Here is a 17,811-nt window from a genome sequence, read left to right as displayed (position 1 = left end):
GTTTTTCTCTCTGGAATATTCATGAGATCTCAGGAAGGTGTTCTTGCCGACCACTGACCATCACCATTGTGTTGCATCCATGACGTTACACACCTGGCTGCTCTACGGCTTTGGATTTGTTCTGGTTTGGGCGCTTTGCTGGACACAAGGTCAGTTGGACACGTCCAGAAGTTTACTTATATTTGATCGTTTTAATCACAATTACTCCAAGAGCAGGTCAAACAAATTTATTTAAAAACACCTTCAGATGTTTTCTGCTGGACTGATATAAAACGGTTCTTTACAGCGTCGAACCTCTTGTTAGTTACAATGATCACGTGGGTCGAGCTGAGTGACTGACACTCCTGCGAGCTGTGCAGGAGAGAAATAGTTACGATAAACATGATGAGATTAAAGGAACAACAAGCCTTATTTCAACATGCAAAAAAAACACCTACATTACTTCTCAAGTTGAAAAGAATATTGGAAATTCTGATCAAAGCCTATGCATGTCCTCGTCCTTCACAAGGTTACTTAAATGTTGTTTGTTTTTTTAAATTCATGTGGCATCTTAAAAGGCATTTTAACACTCTTTTAATTGTTAGGTTGAGTCATGTTTTGGTACTCATCATACTACCTTCTATCTTTTGAACGAGTCTCTGGTCTAATTGATTTTTTAATTATCATCTTGTCCCTAAAACTAATATGTTGTTTTGAGTGTCTCTTGGACCTCTATTGTACTCATCAGTATGTGTCTGTTTGTACAAAACTCTCTTTTAATGAAGATATTTACATAAGAAAATCGATTCAACCCCAATGGAAAACGCTTTGTTTTTCGGGAGCTACAATTTAATATATCATAACCACACCCACTCTGCTGTGATTGGACCATCATTGAGGTTTGTCATGCTGCTCCATCAATATCAGAGTCTCCACCTCCAAGGGACTCGTTGTATGAACATCGGGTGTTCTCCACTGCTGCATGAGGAGCAAAGCCCACTATGACATAATAATGCTTTATATTTATACATTTTATACAAATAATTTATTTTATATACATCATACATGTATGATAATGGAATTATTAACTACACTTAAACATTTCCAACTGTAATCAAACCATTCTAAAACAATTTTCAACTGCAATTTAGATTTATTTGAATGTAATGTAAACAATTTTTAACTGACAATTTTGACTTTTGAAATAGTTGCAAGTCTTTCAAATCCCCAAAAAGGGCACTTGAGGTTGGAATAGCTTCATTGCTGTTACTTACTGCCAGGCAGCCCTTGTAACACTGTCAAAGTATTGGAAGTATGGGCAAAAAAAGTGAAAGTGGAGGAGGGGGGCCATTATTGTCTCTGTGTGATTAGTTATGCATGTCATGGATGAAATGATACAACTTTCACTTGCTAGCCTTTTGCTATGATTCCACCAATAAAATTGTGCTTTGCTATAAACCCCTTGGATTTTCACTTATTATTTATGACATTATTCAGGTTCAGGCAAGCCATTGGACCTGTGAAGTGAATCTGACATTTCAAATACAAACATTTGCCATTTCTTCAAACGGGCAAAGCACATAAATTAGCCCCTGTTAAATACTAACCAATAGGCTAACTCAAATGTGTTCCAAAACATGTGGGTCACGCATCGTGTCGGCAACAGAAGATCCATAGTGTGGAAAATCAGTTGATTGACAGATACAGTACATTCTACAACAGCAAGATAATGAGCACAGAGACACTGATATTCCTGACTTTTGTTTCACATATAACTGCACCCCAGAGTTCATCTGGCCCCCCAGATGATACATCATATCCACACGAGCTGCTAAATTTCCCAATAGAGTCATAACTATTGACGTGAGCAGGCTTGCAATGTAACCTTCTCTGAACAATGAAAAAAAAGCCGATTACAGCGTTGTTAAGGCATCAATTCATACGAAGCGTTTGGGTCATCTCTATACTGGACTACAAACCAGGCGGGAGGTAAAGTGGTCTCCTAGGAATTGTCTGATAATAGTGAGACATGCTTATAATTATTATTGGAATTTTAAAAGTATTCATCCACTTAATTGAGAGTGTCACGGGACTGTTTTAGTCTCAATCATCTCTGAGTCCTTGTGCAGACGAGCCACTGTTTTTATACTGATGCTCGCCTAATGGCTCTCTAACATATAAACGAAAGACATGTTTCCATTGATTTTTTTTATTTTTATCATGATTAGGCTTTTTCTTCCAAATATGCAAGTTTGAAAATATCTTTAAATGTCCTTGTAAATCATTAAATTGCATTTTTTACAAAAGAAGTAGAAATAAAAAACAGATCAATGTTTGTCTCAGTGGTGTCTTGACCTTTTAAGCATATATTTTATTGGGTATTGTTTTATTTGTTTAAGTGCTTTGTGACCCTGGTCTGGAAAAGTGCTCTACAATTATAAATTAGTAACTTTATTCTATAAGAAAAATACAAAATATAGTTTTATTGCTAAAAAGTAAAAGAAAATGTTTTTAAATTCACAAATGTACAATTTTGACATAACTTTTAAATAATTAATATATATTCATTATATATTATATTTTATGTAAATCCTGATTTTATTATGTTGTACAAATTTAGTCACAGTGGAATGAAAATATTATAACTTAATAAATGAATGTTTCTATAGCAACAAGGTTACACATAAATCTACATACAGCTCTGGAAAAAATTAAGAGACCGCTGTAAGATTATTTGTTTCTCTGATTTTACTACTTATAGGTATGTGTTTGAGTAAAATGAACATTTTCGTTTCATTCTCTAAATTACTGACAACATTTCTGCCACATTACAAATAAAAATATTGTCATTTAATGCATTTATTTGCAGAAAATGACAAATGGTCAAAATAACAAATAAGGTGAAATGTTTTCAGACCTCAAACAAAGCGAAGAAAACAAGTTCATAACCATTTTAAAACAACACAATACTAATGGTTTAACTAAGGTGGGAAAACCCTGATTTTTAATCACAGCTGTCATGCGTCATGGCATGCTCTCCACCAGTCTTTCACATTGTTATTGGGTGACTTTATTCCACTCCTGGAAGAATTCAAGTAGCTCAGCTTTGTTTGATGGCTTGTGACCATCCATCTTCCTCTTGATCACATTCTAGAGGTTTTTAATGGGGTTCAGTTCTGAAGATTGGGCTGGCCATGAAAGGGTTTTGATCTGGTGGTCCTTCATCCACTCCTTGATTGACCTAGCTGTGTGGCATGGAGCACTGTCCTGCTGGAAGAAACAATCTTCAGATTTGGGGAACATTGTCAGAGCAGAAGGAGGCAAGTTTTCTTTCAACACAACTTTAGCGCTCGTCAAGACGCATGACAGCTATGATTAAAAATCAGGGTTGTCACACCAAATATTGATTTCTGATCTCTTCGTAATTTAAAACATTAGTATTGTGTTTTTAAAATGAATATCATCTTGTTTCTTCGCATTATTAAGGTCTTATTTTTTTATTTTGACCATTTTTCATTTTCTGCAAATAAATGCCCTAAATGACAATATTTTTATTTGGAATGTGGCAGAAATGTTGTCAGTAGTCAAAAATGTTCATTTCACTCAAACACATATTTATAAGTAGTAAAATCAGAGAACCTGGTCATTTTGCAGCGGTCTCTTAAGTTTTGAGAGCTGTATATTGAAGGCCTTCAGAGCAGCCCCTCGCCCACACCTCGGCTCCTCAGACCATCTCTCCGTTATGCTAATTCAAGCAAACCAGCCCCTGCTCACCAGAGAAAAACCTGCTGTGAAGAAGGTGAGAGTGTGGCCAGAGGGAGCTATGTCTGCCCTGCGGACTGTTTTGAATGCACTGTGGGAGATGTTCAGAGAGGCTGCAACAGACGATCAACACACAGTTGTGGAGGAGCTGCTTCAGTGACCGGTTACATTCAGTAGTGCATGGAAGAGATCACAATAACAAAGACAATAGTCACACGGGCCAACCAGAAACCATGGATGACTAAAGAGGTGCGCATGAGTCTGAGGGAATGTAATGCTGCCTTTAAATCAGGTGATGCTGAGGCTCTCAGATCAGCGAGGGCCAATCTGAACCAGGTCATCAAGATAGCAAAACGGGCCTACAGTCAGAAGATCCAAGGTTTTTTCCATGACCCTAGCAACACTAGACAACTGTGGCAGGGCATCAAGACCATCAGTCACTTGGTCAACTTGGCACTTGGATGACAAGAACACCCACGTGCGAATGCTGTTGCTGGACTTCAGCTCAGCATTCAACACCAGTGTCCCCCAGAACCTGGTATGCAAACTGGGCCCTTTGGGCCTCAACACCCCGTTGTGCAACTGGCTGCTGGACTTCATTACCAACAGAACCCAGTCTGTCCATGTGGGCAACAACACCTCAAGAGTCATCTCTGTGAGCACCGGCTCCCCACAGGGCTGTGTCTTGAGCCCGCTGTTCACCCTGATGACCCACGACTGTCGTCCCAGGTACAATACCAACCAAATCCTGAAATATGCAGATGACACAACAGTCATGGGCCTCAGTTAGGATGGAAACGAACTGGCCTACAGAGAGGAGGTGCAACACCTGGTGGACTGGTGTGAGGTGAACAACCTGCTTCTGAACGTCGACAAGACCAAAGAAATCATCATCGACTTCAGAAGATCCCGACCCAGCCACGCACCACTCCGCATCAACGGCACAACGGTGGAGGTCGTCAGCAGCACCAAGTTCCTGGGGGTGCACATCACAGAGGACCTCAGCTGGACCCTTCACACCACCTCCCTAGTGAAGAAAACCCAGCAGCGCCTGAACTTCCTGAGACAGATGAGAAAGGTGAAAAATGAAAAATATTATGTATTTATTCTATTTACAACATATTAGCACTATTGTTAACTTATTAATATTTATATTTATACTTTTTATATATACATCTCTCTGCTGTGTTTTTTAACGGTTGCCAAGCAATGCAATTTCATTGCCCGTGTGACTGCTGTGTTTTCTGTGCAATGACAATAAAAGAAAGTCTAAAGTCTAATATAATATACATTTAGTGTCATTTTTGGGTTTGTGCACTCTAAATGTTTCACCTCAGCATGTGTCTCTTCATGTCATGTCAGTGTTTCATGTCTTACTTTGGAGACAAAAGGTCAGAGGGGGGGATTCGAAGTTCAAGCTGCAGGCTTGCGCTGATTTTGCCAGAGGTCGACCAAGTCGGCGAGCACATGTTAGTCGCTTTCATAGTTCTCTTGTACGGCCGTCAATGTTTTATGACTTGTTGTTTTTACTTTTCTTTTAAAAGCATGCATTTTTCATTGCATGTATGTTTTCTTTGATGGATGATCTAAAAATACGCAGCTCAAAATAAATAAATAGAGCAGGAGGAAGAAGAATGAGTCCTATTAATCTACTTGGCTTCTAACTGCACAATACACCTTAATCTGCAGGGTCGTAACGTCTGAGCATGTTAGTTTGATACAAGAGTGAAGACAGAAATATGTTATCCCTAAAAAAGCAGTAGATGCAAATATTGTGTTTTCTACATATCCATTAGCACTTTCCTAAGCTAAATGTAGTGTTTTACCGTAGCGTAGATTGGTACATTTTAATATAAATATTTACCATTTAAAAAAAAAAAGGTGAACATTAAATCTTTGGTCATTATAAAAACCAAATGCTGTCACACTGAATAGGTAGAAAATAACACTGACTCTTATACTTGCTTGTGTCTACAGTCACATCAATCTGCAGATTAAAAAAAAACATCTTCATACCATACTAAAGAGCTTTACACAGTCGAGCACTGATGTCTCTTCAATCAACCTCATTGTGCTGACAAATGCTCATCAGCCTCTCATGAGTGCATGAGTTCAGCAACAATACGACATCTGGCAAAACTGTTCAACCTGGTTGTTTGCAAGATGTAAACGAGCAGTGATTTTTCATCTAACAACATGTATTTATGAGAGGACTAGCTGGGTAATATGAAATATCCCTAAAGACTTCCATGTGTTTTCTGTCCCATTGAGGCTTTACAGCGACTCAAGCAGATTTCTACACTGATTTTTGTTAAGAGCATTTGCCTGGGATTAGTTCTCTTGTGAAAGCTCCATTAGAGCTTTTGTGGGCCATTTAAGAGCACACAGGCAGCAATGCTGTCGTCTGTAGGGCTGCACAAATAAAAAGGAAGGATTGGTTTCAACTAAAGCTGATCTTCCATCTTGTGTCTGCAGGACTTATCAGGTCACATACAGGTGTGTCAGGGGTCTGAAGTGATGGAAAATCCAGTTAAGCTCTGAAGGATTTGTTCTGTTTAGACTTAGACTCTAAGAGAGTTATCTATGTGACAAAAGATGAGAGCAGACTTCAATCCACTGCAGGATAAACCTATTTTGGTTGTTGAATACAAGGTTTCTGCAGGTATCAGCAAATCTCATTTCATGCTTTTAAATCGCCTTTTTCGTGGCACTTTAAACTAATTTCATGTCCAGATGAAGATACTTTTACATACACAAATTGAAAGCATTTGTCTATTTTTCATATTTGAAAGTTGTGAAATGTTCGAAAAAATAAGTCTGACAGGTCTGACAGAAGAAGTTGCCACCGCAAAGAAATTCCGGTGTTTTGTTTACAACACTGGGGATATATGTTTCAGATTATGATATAACAATAGTATAAGCAAAATAATAAATTTGTGGCGGGTCGTGCATTTCATAGATAGGCGCTCGTTTGAATGAATCCACCTCTCAATAACTACTTAAAGGTAATATACAAACCTCTTGATCTGACCATGTACTGTTATAGGTCAATAGGACGTTTATAGCATTATCAAATGAGCACAACATCAATGCATCACTAAATATATCACTCCAATCTACAGTCTGTGTGGTTTCCATGGCAACAAGTTTTTGGTCAGTATTTTGCAGTGTTGTACTAAAGATATGTGTTTGTCAAATACAACACCAAGGTTTCTCAGGCTCAGTTTGACAGACTGACCTAAGACACCTTTTAGCTGCAAATCAACATCAATGTTATGCTTCAGGGCCCGCAGAACTGACAGTGAAGGCTTCTCCCGGCAAACTATCATTCATGTTTGGAAGCAGTGTGACCAAAGGAAGCTATGAAAGGAGGTGACCATTTGGAATTATTTATTAAGTAGCTATTCATGGAAAAAATAGTAATACATTTACAAATATTATAATTAAAATAAGTCTTAAATTCAGATTTTCTTAGGCCATCAGAGAAGGCTTTGCATGCCCTGATGGCCCACCACTGCTGTATTTACATTAAAAAGTGTTTACATGTTCATACATCCTGGGATAATTTTTTCAGTCAGATGTTTAGGTTGCATCCTGACCTAGCATAGTTTGAGCACCTGAAAGAGCTATTTGAAGCTTTGTTTTAAGATTCCCCTGAGTGCAGGCGTAAATTTGGCATGTCTCATCCTAATGGTCTGCGCAAAAGTCAGTGATTCTCTCAGTTTCGTTATTACAGTGTGATACCTTTATACTGTATAGTACGTGTATGGTATGAAGGGTGCTTCAGTCTGACATAGACATGGCGGTGCATGATGAAGTGTAAATATAACATAATAATCATTTTTGAACAACTGTTTTTTTAATCCAGCCAGATTAAGGCGCATTGGGCAGTTTGAAGCTTTTTTGCACACGCTGGTAAATGCCTCTACAGGTTTGCCTGGATTTAACCAGGTCCTGAATCAATCATCCACCGACCATTTCCGCGGAAATTGGTGTTTCCAGACCAATTAGCGATGAAGAGTGAACATGAGGAAGACTAAATTTAAGGATTAGTGAGTGTGATGAAGAATTCAATTCAACTCAATTTTATTTAAAGCGTCTTATCATAACAAAGTTATCTCAAGACACTTTACAGTTGAAGTAAGACTATAGTGGAGAAAGGAAAAACAGATCCCAGCAATTCAACAATCAGCAAATCACTGTGCAGGTAGCTGTGGTGAGGAAAAGAGAAACCTCGAGCAGAACCAGACTCATTGTTGACGGCCTCCTGCTATGACAAGCTGGGTGGAAGGATGGGGGGAAGACGGATGGACTGAGAGAAGAGTGAGGGAGGATACAGTGAGAGAAAAGAGGAGAGTATAGAAGAGTCCATGGAGGTGCTGGAGCGAACTCTGGATCCGATGACGTGGTGGATATCCTGGATCAGCAGCAGCTCTGGAGGAGGAGCCCTGGGGCTCTGGTAGAGAATTAAATAATGTGGGTTTAAACTGCACAGGTGATGAATGTGATGCAGAAAAGAAGGATAAACAGAGCTCGGTGTCTAAAACTCCTCCAGAATTCTAAGCCTATAGCAGCTAAAATAAACAGAAAGGCTAATTGTAGGCTTTATGGAAAAGTAAGGTTTTAAGATTGTTTTTAAACAAAGAGAGGGTGTCTGTCGTAGTTGGTTCCAGAGCAGAGGGGCTTGAAAACTGAAGGCCCTGGCTCCAAATCTACATTTAGAGATTTCTGGTATAACTAATAGATCTGAGTTTAAGGATCGTAAGGTCTTAGAGGGTTGATAAATTTGGATTAGATCTTTAATGTATGTTGGTGCTAGACCATATAAGGCTTTATAGGTTAAGAGAAGGATTTTAAACTGTGTTCTAAATTCTACTGGAAGCCAATGTGAAGAGGACAGCCTCTTAGTACTAGTCAGGACACAAGCCGAGTTCTGAATGAGCTAAAGAGTTCTGAGAGACTTCTTAGAACATCCTGACAGAAGAGAGTTACAGTAGTCCAGCCTGGAGGTAACAAAAGCATGGATGAGTTTCTCAGCAGCATCCAAAAGTGCCTCACTTTTTAAATGTTGAAAGTAGACAGTCCGTGAGATTTCTTTATGTGTGAGTTAAATGATAAATCCATGTCAAATTAGACACCCAGATTATTTACAGTGGTGCTAGTAGCAGGAGCAAGTCCATTATGTAAAGCTAGATCATTAGTTAAAGATTGTCTGAGATGTTGTGGACCAACTAGTAGAACCTTAGTTTTTTACAAGTTCAGTAAAAGGAAGTTTTTGGTCATCCAGGATTGATATCTGTAATACAAGACTGTAGGTGTGTTAGCTGATTTCTTTCATCTGGCTTCATTGACAATTACAGTTGGGTGTCATCAGCATAACAGTGAAAGTTTATAGAGTTCTTCTGATCAAGTCCCCTAGTGGGAGCATATAGATTGTGAATAGTATTGGACTAAGAACAGAACCTTGTGGGACACTATAGCTGACCTTAGGGCGTGTCGATGAGAAGTGGTTGACATGTATATAGTGCGTTCTATCCGACAGGTAAACCAGTTTAGAGCAGTTCCACGTACAGTATGCCTATATGGTTTTCTAGCCTCTGTAGAAGAATTTGGTGGTCAACAGTGTCAATTGCAGCACTGAGATCTAGAAAAACAAGAACTGAAATATGGCCCTGATCAGATGCCATCAGCAGGTCGTTACTAAATTTTACCAGGGCGGTCTCTGTGCTGAGGTGTTCCCTAAAACCAGACTGAAACACCTCAAAATGATCATTGTCATGGAGATAATCACAGAGCTGACTTGTTACCACTTTCTCCAGAATCTTTGAAATGAAGACAAGATTAGAGATAGGCCTATAGTTAGTGAGAACCTCTGGATCAAGAGTGGGTTTTTAAGCAGACGTTTGATTACTGCAACTTTAAAAATCTGAGGCACATAGCCTGATGTCATTGACACCCTGTTCCCCCATGACTGTGTCGCGTCCCACAAGGACAACATCATCCTGGTGGGGGAGGAGGCGGCCTTGAGGAAGGAGGTGGCATGGTGGGAGGACAACAACCACACCCTCAACAAGGACAAGACAAAGGAGATTATAATGGACAGGAGGGAGGGGAGGAGGCATCACCAGCCACTGTACTGTATATCCAAGAGCCTGAAGTAGAGAGGGTTAGCAGCTTCAAATACCTGGGCGTGGTGACGGCAGGTGCAGGCACTCAAGCACTCAAGCAATCAACACTCTCCTACAAAAGAAGACTGCCAGCGACTACTCCTTGCCAGTCCGTAACACAGACCTGACTTGTTGCTCCTGCTTCAAGACTCTGTGTCCCCTGCTGCAAGACTCCATGGTTCCTGCTCCAAGACTGTGTTCCTGTCTTCTGAATCCCCCACCATTCCTCTTCTTCCTCTGCATCTGCCGTCCATTCTAGCTTTTGCTTCCTTTTCCTCTGCTCACCGAGTTAAGTTCCCTTAGTGTTGCCCATTCCTAGTTTTAGTTATATTGCTTTTGTTCTAATGTTATCCTGTAGTTCTTCAGTTCTTTTAGGCAGTTTGGGTTTCGTTTTCTGCATTAGCTTAGTTGTGTTTATTGTTTGTTAACTTTAGCATTATTAGTGTTCCGCCTATTCCTGACATCCTTATGTTTGTTTACAATAAATATTGTTTTTATTACACCAGAAATTGTCTCGATGTTTTGCTTGTGCCTGGGTCTCTGATTTCCGTAACAGTACAGACTGGCCAAAATGAACCCAGCAAGCAATTCCTCAGGTGACAGTCAGGATAGCCGCCTAGTTAACCTTAGACGAGCTATGACTAACCAAGGTGACCTCTTGGAGCAAGAGCAGAGATGATACGTATGCTTATGGAGATAAATGTTGCTCTGTACAACCAGATTTAGGTGCTTACCTCTAGCATTTCAGATATTTCTACTTGTTTAGCTCAATCAGCTCTCCACCAGTAGCTACTACGGTTAGCAGGCCTATAGTTGAGACCCATGCAGCTAGCTCGGTTTTTTTTTCTCATGAGCCATCTGTCCCAGTTCCTGAACGCTACTCGGAGCACCTTGGTAGTTGTCGGCTTTTTTTGATTCAGTGCTCCTTGATTTTTGAGCTGTTTCCAGATACCTATTCTTCATAGAGGTCCAAAATAGCATTTATTGTTGGTCTTTTGACTGGGAGAAAATGGGGTGCAGCAGTGTGGAGTAACCAACCTGAACTGTATGACTCGCTCCCAGCCTTCATTGGAGAGATAAGAGTTCTTGACCTGTCCAAGTAAAAGATCCAGCTTGTCGCTTTCTGGGAGGATAGTGGTAAACTCATGTATCAACTGCAATCCCTCAGTGTTTCCAGGTGTCTGTTTCCCTGTGCTACAAGGATGTGAGAGTCCCTGTAACCACCTTGTCGGACTCTGGAGCGGAGGAGAACTTTTCGGATTGCAACTTGGCAAAACAGTTGAGCGTTCCAATAGATCCCCTATATAAGACTATACCAGGCTCCATGACGGCCGCTGGGAACCACCGAGAGGACATAGTATTCTATCTAATTGAGCACCCCTGTTTCCCTCTTGTGTTAGGGTACCTCTGGCTTCGTCTTCATCGAAGTTTGGCACAGATATTTCTGGACCCATATGACCAACCTAAGACCTGTTCCGCAAAAAGTTACATTGATTTAATTAAATTGAAATGAAAGTGAAATTGAAATGAAAATTAAGCTAACTTGATGCCATCTATCAAAACTGAACTGATGTTAAAACAAACCAAGAAAATCATAAACGTGAATTATTTTTTAAAGGATATTGGATACTGAATTGACCAGGGTCACAAAGCGCTTAAACAACAAAATACACAGTTAAAAAGTTTTAGGACACTTCTGGTCTAGAAGCTCGTGCACTAGTGTAAGGCTGGATTAGATCACTGATGTCAGGAGGACCATGTATATTTCTGAAATTAAGAACAGGCATTTCAAAGATGCTTTTGAAAGAAACTGGCAGCCAATGTAGAGTTTCAAGGATTAGGGAAACACAGAGCCCATTTACTCTTCATCACATTGACTTATCACTGTGATGAAGAGTAAATGGAAGGAAGAGTGAACGTTATCATGAGTCAACCTGATGAAGAGTGAAAATGATGAAGAGTGAAAATGATTACCACTATTTGGTGAATGATGAATAGTTGACATTATAGACTGTGAATATGATAATGAGACATTTTTAAGGGTGAACGTGATGAGTTAACTTGAGGAAAACTGATCATGATTACGAGTAATGATATAAAGAGTGAACATGGTGATGAGTGAATGTGATGAAGAGTGAATATGATGAAGAGTGAACGTGATGAGTCGAAGCAAGGAGTTAATGTAAGAAAGAATGAATACCAGAAAGAGTAAATGTGAGGAAGAGTTAAAATGAAGACCTCTTAGCATTCAAGAATATATTTGTTGAGTTAAAAATAAATAGCAGGATAGTTCACTTGAAGAACCATATAGGTTCAGTTAAACCTTTAATCTTTGACACAAGTGTGTTTGTGATGAAACATTGTTGTTTATAGCATGTTCTAGCCACATGGATACAAACGCAGGCCAATAACACATATGCAACACAGCTGTTTATTAAGGATGTCCTGGAGTGGAGAAGGTCCAGGAAAACAGGGGTTAGGAAACAGCTTGCTTATTCCAGGTCTTGTGCCCATCATTAACAAATACTTGACTATCTGCAATACTCCTGCCCTTGCTTGGCTGCATCCACATGTTTTCCGTTTCCAATGTACTTCTAATACATGCTTGGGCAGGGTAAAGGTAAGTTTACACAAACTTGGAGCTCTGTCTTTTAGTTGTGCAGCTGCATATTGTTCCTTTTATTTCTCTATCCAGATGCCCTCATTGAGAAAACGGGCTCTGTGTTAAGTAACGTCCACATCACAGTATTGGCTATATTCACCATTTCACAATGGATTATTAAAGCCCCCCTCCAGACTGAAACTTACTTGAAATTCCCTTCCTGATAAGTTTTCTAATAAATTCCACAAAGGTTGAAAATTGTGAAGATGCTCATAATGCTTTGGTTTTCTGATTGGAGGGTAACATTTAAGTGCTTCGCTGGAGTCCAAACATTGACAGTTTCTTGTGTGTGTCTCAGTCCAGGGTCTGCAGTGCTATGGCTGCAACATCATCCAGGGCCAGAGGTATGTGGACGTGGGCTGCTCCAACCCCGAGGTCATCACCTGCGCCCACTCACACAAGGGCTTCAAACACCGCTTCTGCATCAAGACAGAGAGCAGTGAGTGCAAACCTGACCGCTTAGATGTTTTCACATCTAAATCTACCACCATGATGACTGGAAACACTGATTGTAGGCAAAATTGTTTATAAACATTTCTGGATCCAAACTTAAACATCAAACTAACCACTCTAGTTATGATTTAGGGTTTAATCTGTAACCATGGTTCTGACCTAGGAGCTATTCTCAAAGATGAAACTAATATATATATATACTGTGACTCAATTAGTCACACTACTCTTTGCTACCGTTCGCTAACATTACTCAGACCCAATTACTCACTAATCCTAAGGTTAAAGTTACAGTAACTTCAATGTATAATGAAAGGATGGCTGCCAACTCTGACGCTTTGGGTGTGACATATGAGCCATTAACACACCATTCGCCTGACGGTTCTCACACTTATATTATCTAGTTAACGTTCTATATTTATTAATTTTTTTAATGATAATACACTTTGGTCCTTTATTGCGTAACACAGAATACACCACACAATATTAACCAATCAAAAGCAATATAAGCCAGGTCTATCTTTCTTCACAGCATCACTGCTCACAGGTAGAGACATCATCATAAGTTTATTTGGATGTTTTATTCATTTATTTTATTTTGTCTTTATTATCTGTATTTATCATTTGTGTTTGAATAAAAATAAACTAAGAAGAGGAAGATAAGCACTCTACTGTTTAAAATACTGTTTAATCTTTTGTTCATTAATTTTGCCATATCTATTGATTGTTTCAAATTAATTAAAATTTACATTGTGATCCATAAATATTTGAAATGATAACATTTCATAACATTTGAATGTAGAATTATGGAGAAATTGATGATTAAAACGTATTAAATAATAATTAAATACTATACAGCTGTGACTCATACATACAAATACAAAAAAGGATCCCAAGTTACGATATAAAAATTAAATACTTTTGGAGAAATTAAGAATTTATTCATCCTATTTTAACCATCAACCAAAGATGACTGGTTTATGATGCTATAGCTGTCATGGAGGTGAGGACATCGGTCTTATAAAATCAGATAAATTGACCAAATAAAAACATCATGAAACTCAAATCTCACTCTCGTCATTTTCTGAAACTTGGCACTTGTTAAAGTTGCTCATTATTCACATCAAGATTTTCACTCCAGTTGTTTGTTTGTTGTTGTTTGAGTGATTAACTCTGTAAGCTGGACCGTTAAAATAGAAAGAATTCAAACCTTCAGGAGATTTTCACAGTACGAGATCATCATTATCATCTTAACCCGGCAATCGTGAAGATTCTTCTTGTTTGTATGTTGTGCAAGTGAGTTCAACACAGCTGTGCTTTCCACCTGAGCTCATTGCTATCGCTCCTATTTTTAAATCCAACTACTAATAAGAAAATCTATACAAGTGTAAACTGTTAACACAGTGAAGGTTTTGTTTCATATTGGTTTAAAAAGTGAAATTTGTGTTTCTGTTGTATTGTTTAACATTAAGCGATAATGTGGCCATGTGGTAAATGCTCGTCATAACCATTTTTTTTATTAAATAATGCAATAGTCAATGAATGAATTATGTGTTTCACATGCATAAAACTAATGTCTTTAATGTGCTGAAACACAAACTAGCGTATTACACTATCATGGTGCATTCAGAAGTGTAGGAAAAATGAAATTATTGGAAAATAAAACAACTAAAATGAAAAAACAGATTCAGAAACATTTAAAGGAATTCCACTTTTAAAAGCAGGCTTACAGTAATGAACATAACTTTAGCTAAGATCATGCCAGCTCATGATCTTGTCCATTATGTGTCAGTTGTAAATTTAAATTTAAATTCTCCATGTCTGGAGTGAAGCACAGCGTTCTGAACAAATGATCAGAACAAAAGTCTTGCTGGATGGAGAGCTAATGAGGACAAGGGTGGGGACACCATGGAAAACATGGTTAATCAAAGAGTACATAGACGGACCACTGCAAACACACAAAATGTATCAATTGAAATCTTTTTCTAGTCCCTGGGTGGATTTATCAAAGCTCTGGATCACTCACCAGCAGCCCACCGTGACATAAATCACTGCACGAGAAAGAAAGATTGCTCTTGTGAGCTGCCAGACTCTGCTACAATAATTTTAATCACATTTCCATGTAGATATCCACAGTCTGCTGTTGAGTTCTCAGTGGCTCCTGGACTAGGAGGGGGCGGGGGCTTATGTAACGCTACTTTGGTGTGTAAATCAAAGTCATTGTGTGCTGCTCAGTCAGAGACGCCAGCTCTCAGCAGGTCAATGATGGTCAAATGAGTTTGGCTGATTTGCAGGGAAGCGAAGACACTCCAGCTGTTCGCTCGCCTGACGTCTGCAGGTCCAGAAGAGCTGATGAAGCATCTTTTTTCTTCTTTGCTGTGTTGAGAGTGCATGCTCAGGACAACTGACAACATCCAGAGATGGACACTTTGTCAAACCGTCACCTTCATCCAGCCAGCCTACCTCATTACTGACACACCACTTTCTTGGCCAAGCACAAGACTGAAGAAAGTTTAAAATATATATATATTTTATTTTTTTACTGAGTTCACTAAGAAGGGCGGCTAAAAAGAAAAAGCTGTGTTAGAAAAGCCACACCAACACCCCCCAATTTCCCCTCAATGTGAATGAGAAGAGCAGATTAAAGAATTGTACACTTGGGAAATATAGTGATTTTACGTATACTTTAGGACCTAGTAGTTTACGGGTACAATTTACAATATGTAGTTAGGTGTATGTGCGTTCATAGACCCCCCGCCCCCCCATTAGACACTTGCTGCTGTTTTCATGTTGAAGCCCATGGGCGTCACTCTGCTCTGACTGAACATGTTCTCCCCCTCAGCTGCTCTGGGAATCGTCCTGACCAGCGGTTGTGCCACATCCAGACATTGTCAGCAACAAGAACTGCCTGGGGTTCGCATCCACTGCTGCTCCTCTGACTTGTGCAACATCGCCCCCTCCTGGAGACCATCGCCATTCCACTGCTTCTGTGCCCTAGCAGGACTATGGATGCTGAGGATGTGGATGTGATTGTCAACGTTTACTTCTTTGCATATGGAAGGAACTTTTTTTTTTTTTTTTTTTTAAGGATTAAAGTGGCTTCCTGTTGCTAGCAAGCATTTTAGCTTGGACAAAGAAGGAACTGTGGGACGCCAACATCAACACCTGATGATTGAAGCTTTTTTGTTGTCTACGTCTGTATGTCATGATGACCCTGATATAGAGTCAACATAAATAATATGACCACCTGCCTGACTTCCCGTAGTTCGACTAGTCACCAAAGCTAGCCATGCTCAACGGTTTCTGGGGTGAATGGTTTCATACATAGAGCTGCTCGTGATGTTCATATTGGATCTTAAATTTCAAAAAACCTGAAAACCTGATGCTGACAGTGATAACATTGAAGTAAGAGGATCAGAGGTCCAACCCATGATAAAGCTGAAGGAAGATTTTTTTAGCCACACAAATTATGAATATTTTTCTTAGGTTTTGGTATAAAACACGTTTTTCTAGTACATATGACACAAATGAAATAGTAATTTATATATAAAATCACAATCGACACTTTCCTATTTTAAAATTTTGCCAAAAGAAAAAAAGAGGCAAATAAAAACAATAAAAAGTCATTGTTTTTAAGCCAGTGGTAGAGGTTCAAGAATGAAACAAAGGTTTGTCGGGTACATTGATTTACCTAATCAGGAGATTAAAAATACAACACACAAAAAAAAAACATTTTAATTGCACATCTGTCAGTCACAAAATATTGAAACAGCTTTTTCAAAAACAATTCAATTTCTCTGCAATGTAATTAATTTGGCCCACATCAAATGAAAAGCTTTTTCCCCACCACACAGTAGTTGAAAATCGCTTGCTGTGTGAAATATGACTGCATGCATCATCTGAATTCAATAAAGACACTTCAACACTGATATTAACTTGGAAAGATTGGTTTATCATTTTAAAGGCTACACAAGAAAGCTTTCTGATACAAGCTTTAGTTCATCAAAATCGTAAGCATGCCACGATTTTTATTAAACTATTACCTAAGGAGTTATTTTCATCTCATATATTTGTAACTGTACAGAGGGTGATCTGCAAATATTCAATGGTTGCACATGTTTTGTGATATCCACAAATTCATATTTGTAACTTTTTTATATTTTTTTAATATTTGTATATATATCATTTTAATCTACAAAAATATATAAATTTTTAAAACTTAAAATTCGGTGTGTGAAATTACATTTATGTGGATCAGCAATTACAAGTATTCTCTATTTACAAAGCTTGTAATTACACAGTTCCGCCACTAACACGTCTTGTTTATTCTGAGACAATCGTAGCCCAAGCTCTGCAAAAAACGAGACTTGTACACCTCTTTGCAATTCATATAACTGCCACTAGATGGCAACGTTGCAATCAACTTTGACTAAACATTCAGCAACATCAGTCACCATCGGTTGTTAGTACAAATTATTAAACTTGTTCTGAAGTAGATAAACTAGACCTATGTGGTCAGTATGCAAATCGCAATTGAAGTCAATTTGACAGATTTTTTTTAGATGGATAGAACTTTATTGATCCCTCAGGAAGTCAATCGAGCCCTGCCTCAGTATTGACGTTTTTACCTGTTACCATTCAATTAATTTTTTTTTCATTGTTGTTGAGATCGATTTGCTGATAGTTCTCCTGTTAAATGCATAGGACAAATGTAAGTAAGAAAGTAAAGGTTATTTGTAAAGCACTTTAACAATCCAAACTGATGTAAGGAGGAGCCTGACCATGAAAATC

At 38.7% G+C, this 17,811-nt stretch overlaps 1 protein-coding gene across 1 annotated transcript; it reads left to right on the top strand.

Annotated features, from left to right (window-relative positions):
• On the top strand, positions 1 to 16,972 carry LOC148080509 (uncharacterized). Its single transcript, XM_087792680.1, has 3 exons — positions 1 to 149; positions 12,869 to 13,009; positions 15,863 to 16,972. Exons 1-3 carry the CDS (start codon positions 80 to 82, stop codon positions 16,048 to 16,050), a joined length of 399 nt encoding a protein of 132 aa, XP_087648806.1. The 5' UTR covers positions 1 to 79; the 3' UTR covers positions 16,051 to 16,972.
• The last annotated feature ends 839 nt before the right edge of the window (positions 16,973 to 17,811 follow it).

The sequence above is a fragment of the Callionymus lyra genome, chromosome 5, assembly GCF_982586985.1.
Source record: "Callionymus lyra chromosome 5, fCalLyr1.hap1.1, whole genome shotgun sequence".
NCBI lineage: Eukaryota > Metazoa > Chordata > Actinopteri > Syngnathiformes > Callionymidae > Callionymus > Callionymus lyra.
Note: the sequence above shows the minus strand (reverse complement) of the source record. Positions and strands in the feature narration are given on the sequence as shown.

What these genes read in the sequence shown, in the direction of transcription:
- LOC148080509 (XM_087792680.1), top strand. Translation starts at nt 80, where the DNA reads ATGACGTTACACACCTGGCTGCTCTACGGCTTTGGATTTGTTCTGGTT. An exon ending in GGCGCTTTGCTGGACACAAG is followed by an intron (nt 150 to 12,868) that starts GTCAGTTGGACA and finishes TGTGTGTCTCAG; the next exon opens with TCCAGGGTCTGCAGTGCTAT. An exon ending in CTGCATCAAGACAGAGAGCA is followed by an intron (nt 13,010 to 15,862) that starts GTGAGTGCAAAC and finishes TCTCCCCCTCAG; the next exon opens with CTGCTCTGGGAATCGTCCTG.